Source organism: Helianthus annuus, chromosome 12 (genome assembly GCF_002127325.2).
Source record: "Helianthus annuus cultivar XRQ/B chromosome 12, HanXRQr2.0-SUNRISE, whole genome shotgun sequence".
Lineage (NCBI taxonomy): Eukaryota > Viridiplantae > Streptophyta > Magnoliopsida > Asterales > Asteraceae > Helianthus > Helianthus annuus.
Window position 1 is genome coordinate 67,581,037 of NC_035444.2, and position 10,165 is coordinate 67,591,201.

The 10,165-nt window shown below is 39.4% G+C and overlaps 1 protein-coding gene across 1 annotated transcript; it reads left to right on the top strand.

Annotated features, from left to right (window-relative positions):
• The first annotated feature begins 8,420 nt into the window (after positions 1-8,420).
• LOC110893044 lies at positions 8,421-9,860 on the top strand. The gene has a single exon (XM_022140166.1). The coding sequence runs from the start codon at positions 8,421-8,423 to the stop codon at positions 9,858-9,860; it is 1,440 nt and encodes a 479-aa protein (XP_021995858.1).
• Positions 9,861-10,165: the final 305 nt, after the last annotated feature.

Below are 10,165 nucleotides of genomic sequence, written 5' to 3' on the forward strand. Positions count from 1 at the left end.
AAGTGAAATGATGAATGTTTCCGAATGAAAGTAATGATGTTAGTAAGGTAATATGTTATGTTAACGGGTTAAAAAAGAATATGGAATTAAAGGATTTTAATTGTTATGTGTTACGAACTAACAAGTGTTTGTTGTTATGAATGTTAGGTAAATCTCATGCTTGATTGCGGCGCACCCGGACCGAACACACAATGTCGACCTTTTGCACGCTTCCGGTTCATGTTGTTGATTATGAATGGGTCAAAGATTTCGTTTTGTCATATGATGTTAATTTGTGTCTAGTATGTTGGTAAGTAATTAGGATTTCTAAATCTTTTGGTGTAGTTGTACAAAATTGTTCATGGTGAACCTTATGGTCATAACTTTGTGGTTTTTAAAAGTGTTGTAGAACTTAATTAAAATGATGTTGTTAAAAGCAGGGAAAAGGATCAATTTTCGAACGGGTCATGTCAAAATTTTTCAAAAAAAAAAAAATAAAAAAAAATAAAAACTAATAAAGTATGAAGTTTATGTTATATGTCAAATGTGAAAAAATTGGGCGTTTCAAGTAAGTATGAAGTTTATGTTATATGTCAAATGTGAAAAATTGGGCGTTTCAAGTTGGTATCAGAGCCTGGGTTTGAGGGATTTAAGCATCAAGTGCTTGAACTCAAACCGAAAGCTCGGGAGAAGTGTGTGTTCGATCCGTGGCGCCAAGCAAGTAAGTGTTCTAAATGATTACGTTATGAAATAATTTTGCATTACAATATAAATTGTTGTGGGACGTTATGAAATGATTACAAGATGTAGTGGAAGATATAGGATGAATCAGATCAGTTTGGGGGTTAATACGGGTCAAAAATGGGTAGAAAAACATGAAAAATCAATAAAAGTATGCCGGGCACTACCGTAAGTTACGGTGGTACCGTAGCTTACGGTAGCACCTGGGAGAAGGATGGCTACCGTAAAACAGTAGCCCAAGACCGTAAAGGAAAATACCGTAGCTTACGGTGGAGGTCATTTTCAGCCCTTTTCAAAATATATTGTTCTGTTATTTGTTTTATTCATACGGAAGGTATTTAGAACGATATAATGCGATCCTAATGGTTAAGAAAAGTATAACAAGGTGTAAGGGATAAAGAATACTATGAAGTTGGTTGTCGGAAACGTTGAGTTTCCAAAGAAAGTTTAAGTATGATTTAGTCACGAGTAATTTCTTTTACGTATTAGAAAGAATGAGAGCTACGTAGCACTAGCATGGTCATATGATAGAAAGGATGAATGAATGTCTAAATTAAAGAATGATACGATACGATGACGATAAGGCAAGAAGTATGAATGATGAATGGAACGTGTCATGATAAAATGATGTTAAAACATAATGGTGGAAAGAATGAAATGAAATCTCATGAATGTAACGAATGTTTTATGTAGATGGCTGATATGGTGAATGTGAATGAGGACGACGAAGCACGCCGAAATGAAATAAGAGCTATGATTATGGAAGAAGTAAAGAAAGCAGTAGAGGCTAGTGTTCCCCGACTAGCTCAAGAAGTCGAAGGACAAGTATTGGAGATAATTAATACCTCGGTAACTTCCAAGGTGGAAGACTTGAAAGAAATGATTAGTGAATTGCAAGTGAAGAAAAGCTTTCGGCGATGCACGTACAAAGAGTTCATGGCATGCAACCCTTTACCATACAAAGGGGAAGTTGATCCGATAGCTTGTCAAAGGTGGATTTCAAGTACCGAAGCAGTGTTTACACGAAGTAGATGTGAAGTGGAGGATCAAGTAATGTTTGCCACGGGCCTCCTACAACTTCGAGCAAAAGATTGGTGGGACGCATACTCGAAGGAATTGGGGGATGATAAAGTACAATCGTTAACATGGCAAGAATTCAAGGAGTCATTTCTGATATATTATAGTCCACAATCCGCAATTGATAAGATTCAGGAAGACTTCTTACATCTCAGACAAAAGGATGAAACGATTGACGAGATAACGAACAAGTTCCTTGAGAGGGTGAAGTTCTGTGAGGAGATAGCGGGGACTGAGAGGCAAAGGATTATACGTTACCATGCTATGTTAAAGGCTGAATATCGGGAATTTGTAAACCCCTCCAAGTGTGCAATGTTAAATGAACTAATTGAATGGGCAAGACACAGAGAAATTGAGATAAAAAGGCAGGTTGAACGGGGAGAGAAAAGGGTAGCGGAGAAGCCTACCAACGCAAGCCCATCGAAAAAGGCAAGATATCAAGACCAAAGCAAGAAGGGGAAAGCAAGTAGTGAAATTCCGACTTGCAAGACGTGTGGGAAGCATCATTCGGGTGAGTGTTTGTCGGGAAAGAAGGGATGCTACAAATGTGGACGAGAGGGACATCCGTTTTATAGGTGCCCCGAAAACTCAAAGGCGTGTTATAATTGCAATGAAACGGGGCACATTAAAGCGGAATGTCCGAAACTCCAACAAGGGGCAAAGAGAGATGGAAAGAAGGATGAGCCCCCCAAGGCTCACGGGAGGATGTTTCAGTTAACCTCAGATGAAGCCAAAGCTAGCCCGGACGTGGTTTCAGGTATATTCTTGGTTAATTCTATGCCTATGAATGTTTTATTTGATTCCGGGGCTAGTAGGTCGTTCATTTCTAATGAATTGTTAGCTCACCCATCGTTTAAGCTTGAAAAGATGTCAATACCCTTAGAGGTTGAAGTTGCTGATAGTAAAAGCTATATTTGCAAAAACTGTAAGATAATAATCGAAGATGAGGAATTTAGTATAGACCTTGTTCCAATGTACATGGGGGAATTTAAAGTAGTTGTAGGAATGGATTGGCTAGCCCAAAACCACGCTGAAATTCAATGTGAAAAGAAAGTCATTCATGTAGTAACCTCGGGGGGGAAACGGATAAGTGTTCAAGGGGAAAGGGTCATCAAGCCGAAATTGTGCTCTATAATCAAAGCTGTCAAATATGTGAGGAACGGGGGTAGAGCTTATCTATCTTATGTGATTGACACTAATCGAGGTGTCCCAAAGCTTGAAGATGTGAACGTGGTGAATGAATATCCGGATGTGTTTCCGGAAGACCTACCAGGGCTCCCACCTGAACGAGAAGTAGAATTCAAAATAGAGCTTAACCCGGGTGCAAAACCGGTAGCTAAAGCTCCTTATCGGTTGGCCCCAACCGAAATGAAAGAATTGATGACGCAGCTTCAGGAGTTGCTCGATAAGGGTTTTATTAAACCAAGTGTTTCACCATGGGGAGCACCCGTATTATTTGTGAAGAAGAAAGATGGTTCGATGCGAATGTGCATCGACTATCGAGAGTTGAACAAGTTAACGGTGAAGAATCAATACCCATTGCCCAGAATTGATGATCTATTTGACCAGCTACAAGGGGCAAGATGGTTTTCAAAAATTGATTTGCGGTCGGGATATCACCAACTGCGTGTGCGAGAAGAAGATGTGCCGAAAACTGCGTTTCGAACACGGTACGGGCATTACGAGTTTTTAGTAATGTCCTTTGGGCTGACGACCGCACCAGCTGCGTTTATGGATTTAATGAATCGGGTGTGCCGACATATGCTTGTTAAGTATGTAATCGTTTTCATTGACGATATCCTAATATACTCCCGTAGCGAAGCAGAGCATGCTTCCCATTTATGTGATGTATTGGAGACGCTACGCAAGGAAAAGTTATATGCAAAATTCTCAAAGTTTGCCTTTTGGCTTAGAGAGGTACAATTTTTGGGTCATGTGATCGATGCGGATGGTGTTCATGTGGATCCGTCCAAGGTAGATGCGGTAATGAATTGGGTACCCCCGAAGAATCCAAGCGAAATAAAAAGTTTTCTAGGCTTGGCTGGGTACTACAGGAGATTTATCCAAGATTTCTCCAAGATAGCCTCTCCTATGACAAAGTTAACAAAGAAGAATGAAAAGTTTATCTGGGGTGAAGAACAAGAAAAAGCGTTTCAGACTTTAAAAGAAAAGCTCTCAAATTCTCCGGTGTTGACACTACCGGATGGAACGGATGAATTAGTAGTATATACTGACGCCTCCCGCCAAGGATTAGGTTGCGTATTAATGCAAAAGGGTAAGGTCATCGCTTATGCCTCAAGACAACTCAAACAGCATGAAAACAATTACCCAACTCATGATCTAGAATTGGCGGCAGTCGTGTTTGCTTTGAAAATATGGAGGCACTACCTTTATGGGGTGAAATGTACTATCTTCTCGGATCATAAAAGCCTCAAATATTTTTTCGAACAGAAAGATCTCAATATGAGGCAACGAAGATGGTTGGAACTCATTAAGGATTACGATTGTGACATCCATTACCATCCCGGGAAGGCTAATATAGTGGCAGACGCACTTAGTCGAAAGGAATACCCACCCCCGATTCGGGTAAAATCCATGAAGATGGTAGTCACTCCTAAACTCCTTGATGAGATTCGAGACGCTCAAACAAAATCTTTAAAAGCTGTTGACTCAAAGAAAGAAAGGACGAAAGGGTTTATTCATGAATTGGAAGAGAATGCAAATGGTATGAAAACGAGGTACAATCGAATTTGGATACCTCGGTATTGTGAGGTGAAAGAATTATTGTTGAATGAGGTTCACAAGTCTCGATACTCCGTTCATCCGGGGGCTACAAAGATGTATCGAGACTTGAGAATGAATTATTGGTGACCGGGGATGAAGAGAGACATTGTCAAATATGTTGCGAAATGTTTGACATGTTCTCAAGTAAAGGCCGAACACCAAAAGCCGTATGGGAAATTGCAACCCTTGGAGATCCCAGTGTGGAAGTGGGAGCATGTAACAATGGATTTGGTAACTAAGCTTCCCAAGACAAAAAAAGGGCACGATGCTATATGGGTGGTCGTTGACCGACTGACCAAAAGCGCACATTTCTTACCCATTCGGGAAAATTATAACTCAGAAAAGATGGCGGAAGTCTATATGAACGAGATTATATCCCGACATGGGGTTCCGGTGTCTATAGTATCTGATCGGGACACCCGGTTCACATCGCGTTATTGGAGGAAGTTTCATGAAGAATTGGGGACCCATTTACATATTAGCACCGCTTACCATCCGCAAACTGATGGTCAGTCAGAACGAACTATTCAAACATTAGTCGATATGTTAAGGGCGTATGTTATGGATTTCGGAGGAAGTTGGGATGATCATCTACCTTTGGTAGAGTTCTCATATAAAAATAGTTACCATAACAGCATAAGAATGGCCCCCTACGAAATGCTTTATGGAAGGAAATGTAGGACCCCGGTTTGTTGGGGGGAAGTAGGCCAACGAGAGATCGCGTCAAAAGAAGTAGTGACCAAGACGAATGAAAAGATTGATATGATTAGGTCAAGATTAAAAGCAGCGCAAGATAGACAAAAGTCTTATGCGGACCGACGAAAGCGACCAATAGAATTTCAAGTGGGAGATCATGTGTTATTAAAGGTCTCTCCATGGAAAGGAATAATCCGTTTTCGTAAACGTGGGAAGCTAGGTCCTCGATATATTGGGCCATTCAAAATACTCGCCCGGGTTGGGGCGGTGGCATATCGGTTAGAATTACCACCCGCGTTGGATGGGATTCATAACACCTTTCACGTGTCGCAGCTGCGAAAATGTCTCGCAGATGAGACTGCATATGTGCCTTTAGACGATATTGAAGTAGATGAAAAATTGAATTATGTTGAAAGGCCTGTAGCAATAAAAGACTTCAAAGTAAAACAACTCCGCAACAAATCCGTTCGACAAGTGTTGGTCCAATGGCAACATCGAAAGGGATCAGAACTTACGTGGGAAGCGGAGGATGAAATGCGGGAGCACTACCCGGAGTTATTTAGTACGTATGCTGGTTTCGGGGACGAAACCTTCTTTAAGGAGGGTAGACTTGTAACACCCCAAAATATAAATTTATGAATATGTTAAATAAGAATGTATGAAAATAAAAGTTTAACTATAAAGAATAATGCTCAATATTTGAGGGACCAAAGTTGGGCAATTAGAAAGATAATTTAATTAAAACTCACAACACAAAACACACACATCAGACATATGTGTGCGTGTTTGTGCGACTAGAAGAGGGCAAGGGAAGAACAAACCCTAAACAACACAAATCAATCAAATTGAAAGGGGATTTGAGGGCTAAATGAATGCATGAACCAAGAATGTTGATCCCTTAAGTGTTTCTAACATCAAGTAAGTCAAATTTGATGTTTTAAGTAATGTTTGATGAAGCGGGTTTTGTGTAATCCGTGATTAGGTGTGCGATTTAACATGAATGCTACATGATATGAACTTATGGAGGTTGTAATATGTGCAATTTTGAATGTATTGATAGCTTGGGGTAAAACCCACTTGTAATTGTAGGAAGATAGAGTTAAGTGAACTTTATAGAATGAATTGAATAATGTTGATGTTAAATAAATGTTATAAAATGTGTTTAAATGGGTAATTTGATATAAATCATGTGTAATATGGATATGATATTGATTGTGAAAGAGTATATTAATATCTTTGGGTGAATAATGGGAAAAATGTGCTTAAGGTAGTTGTACTTTATGCTTTGTAGATAGTACGCACGCAATGTGTTCGATGAAATGCCTAAGTGGGTTTAGTTATGGTTTTTACATGAATACTTGATAAGTCAATGTAACTCCTTATCATAACGACGTATGTGATTAGTAGATATCATAACGTACAATAAGGATTGTGAAAGTGATGTTTATGAAAGCTAAAGTATGAAGTTATGACATATAGGCACGAAGAAAGAAGAAGGCGCAAGTCACTCGAAATCACAAGCATCTCAAGATCGCGGTAAGTTCATATGAACTTTATGTACTTTATTTGTAGATTTATGAATGATACTATTTAGTACTATGATTTTAGTATAATTTCCCTTTAAGAATCATGATTGATTAAATGCAAAGAGTTTATATGGAGAAATGTCCGAAAGATCATGTTGTGGTAAAGTTGAAAAGATCCGTCCAATGGGTTGGAATGTTAAGTAGAATGATAGTTGGAATGTTTAGGAATTTGACTTGTCATACGGGTCAATTGGGGGTAAGTATATTGAAGAATATGATATGTGGCGATTCATCACAAATGAATCGGAAAGTGAAATGATGAATGTTAGGTAAATCGCATGCTTGATTGCGGCGCACCCGGACCGAACACACAATGTCGACCTTTTGCACGCTTCCGGTTCATGTTGTTGATTATGAATGGGTCAAAGATTTCGTTTTGTCATATGATGTTAATTTGTGTCTAGTTTGTTGGTAAGTAATTAGGATTTCTAAATCTTTTGGTGTAGTTGTACAAAATTGTTCATGGTGAACCTTATGGTCATAACTTTGTGGTTTTAAAAAGTGTTGTAGAACTTAATTAAAATGATGTTGTTAAAAGCAGGGGAAAGGTTCAATTTTCGAACGGGTCTTGTCAAAATTTTTCATGAAAAAAAAATAAAAAAAATAAAAACTAATAAAGTATGAAGTTTATGTTATATGTCAAATGTGAAAAAATTGGGCGTTTCAAGTAAGTATGAAGTTTATGATATATGTCAAATGTGAAAAATTGGGCGTTTCAAGTTGGTATCAGAGCCTGGGTTTGAGGGATTTAAGCATCAAGTGCTTGAACTGAAACCGAAAGCTCGGGAGAAGTGTGTGTTCGATCCGTGGCGCAAAGCAAGTAAGTGTTCTAAATGATTACGTTATGAAATAATTTTGCATTACAATATAAATTGTTGTGGGACGTTATGAAATGATTACAAGATGTAGTGGAAGATATAGGATGAATCAGATCAGTTTGGGGGTTAATACGGGTCAAAAATGGGTTGAAAAACATGAAAAATCAATAAAAGTATGCTGGGCACTACCGTTAGTTACGGTGGTACCGTAGCTTACGGTAGCACCTGGGAGAAGGATGGCTACCGTAAAACAGTAGCCCAAGACCGTAAAGGAAAAGGGGCCACCGTAAGCTACGGTAGCCACCGTAGCTTACGGTGGAGGTCATTTTCAGCCCTTTTCAAAATATATTGTTCTGTTATTTGTTTTATTCATACGGAAGGTATTTAGAACGATATAATGCGATCCTAATGGTTAAGAAAAGTATAACAAGGTGTAAGGGATAAAGAATACTATGAAGTTGGTTGTCGGAAACGTTGAGTTTCCAAACAAAGTTTAAGTATGATTTAGTCACGAGTAATTTCTTTTACATATTAGAAAGAATGAGAGCTACGTAGCACTAGCATGGTCATATGATAGAAAGGATGAATGAATGTCTAAAATAAAGAATGATACGATACGATGACGATAAGGCAAGAAGTATGAATGATGAATGGAACGTGTCATGATAAAATGATGTTAAAACATAATGGTGGAAAGAATGAAATGAAATCTAATGAATGTAACGAATGTTTTATGTAGATGGCTGATATGGTGAATGTGAATGAGGACGACGAAGCACGCCGAAATGAAATAAGAGCTATGATTATGGAAGAAGTAAAGAAAGCAGTAGAGGCTAGTGTTCCCCGACTAGCTCAAGAAGTCGAAGGACAAGTATTGGAGATAATTAATACCTCGGTAACTTCTAAGGTGGAAGAATTGAAAGAAATGATTAGTGAATTGCAAGTGAAGAAAAGCTTTCGGCGATGCACGTACAAAGATTTCATGGCATGCAACCCTTTACCATACAAAGGGGAAGTTGATCCGATAGCTTGTCAAAGGTGGATTTCAAGTACCGAAGCAGTGTTTACACGAAGTAGATGTGAAGTGGAGGATCAAGTAATGTTTGCCACGGGCCTCCTACAACTTCGAGCAAAAGATTGGTGGGACGCATACTCGAAGGAATTGGGGGATGATAAAGTACAATCGTTAACATGGCAAGAATTCAAGGAGTCATTTCTGAAATATTATAGTCCACAATCCGCAATTGATAAGATTCAGGAAGCCTTCTTACGTCTCAGACAAAAGGATGAAACGATTGACGAGATAACGAACAAGTTCCTTGAGAGGGTGAAGTTCTGTGAGGAGATAGCGGGGACTGAGAGGCAAAGGATTATACGTTACCATGCTATGTTAAAGGCTGAATATCGGGAATTTGTAAACCCCTCCAAGTGTGCAATGTTAAATGAACTATTTGAATGGGCAAGACACAGAGAAATTGAGATAAAAAGGCAGGTTGAACGGGGAGAGAAAAGGGTAGCGGAGAAGCCTACCAACGCAAGCCCATCGAAAAAGGCAAGATATCAAGACCAAAGCAAGAAGGGGAAAGCAAGTAGTGAAATTCCGACTTGCAAGACGTGTGGGAAGCATCATTCGGGTGAGTGTTTGTCGGGAAAGAAGGGATGCTACAAATGTGGACGAGAGGGACATCCGTTTTATAGGTGCCCCGAAAACTCAAAGGCGTGTTATAATTGCAATGAAACGGGGCACATTAAAGCGGATGAGCCCCCCAAGGCTCGCGGGAGGATGTTTCAGTTAACCTCAGATGAAGCCAAAGCTAGCCCGGACGTGGTTTCAGGTATATTCTTGGTTAATTCTATGCCTATGAATGTTCTATTTGATTCTGGGGCTAGTAGGTCGTTCATTTCTAATGAATTGTTAGCTCACCCATCGTTTAAGCTTGAAAAGATGTCAATACCCTTAGAGGTTGAAGTTGCTGATAGTAAAAGCTATTTGTTGCATGATATTTGCAAAAACTGTAAGATAATAATCGAAGATGAGGAATTTAGTATAGACCTTGTTCCAATGTACATGGGGGAATTTAAAGTAGTTGTAGGAATGGATTGGCTAGCCCAAAACCACGCTGAAATTCAATGTGAAAAGAAAGTCATTCATGTAGTTACCTCGGGGGGAAACGGATAAGTGTTCAAGGGGAAAGGGTCATCAAGCCGAAATTGTGCTCTATAATCAAAGCTGTCAAATATGTGAGGAACGGGGGTAGAGCTTATCTATCTTATGTGATTGACACTAATCGAGGTGTCCCAAAGCTTGAATATCCGGATGTGTTTCCGGAAGACCTACCAGGGCTCCCACCTGAACGAGAAGTAGAATTCAAAATAGAGCTTAACCCGGGTGCAAAACCGGTAGCTAAAGCTCCTTATCGGTTGGCCCCAACCGAAATGAAAGAATTGATGACGCAGCTTCAGGAGTTGCTCGATAAGGGTTTT

Coding starts and splice junctions, on each gene's coding strand:
- LOC110893044 (XM_022140166.1), top strand. CDS start 8,421: ATGGCTGATATGGTGAATGTGAATGAGGACGACGAAGCACGCCGAAAT.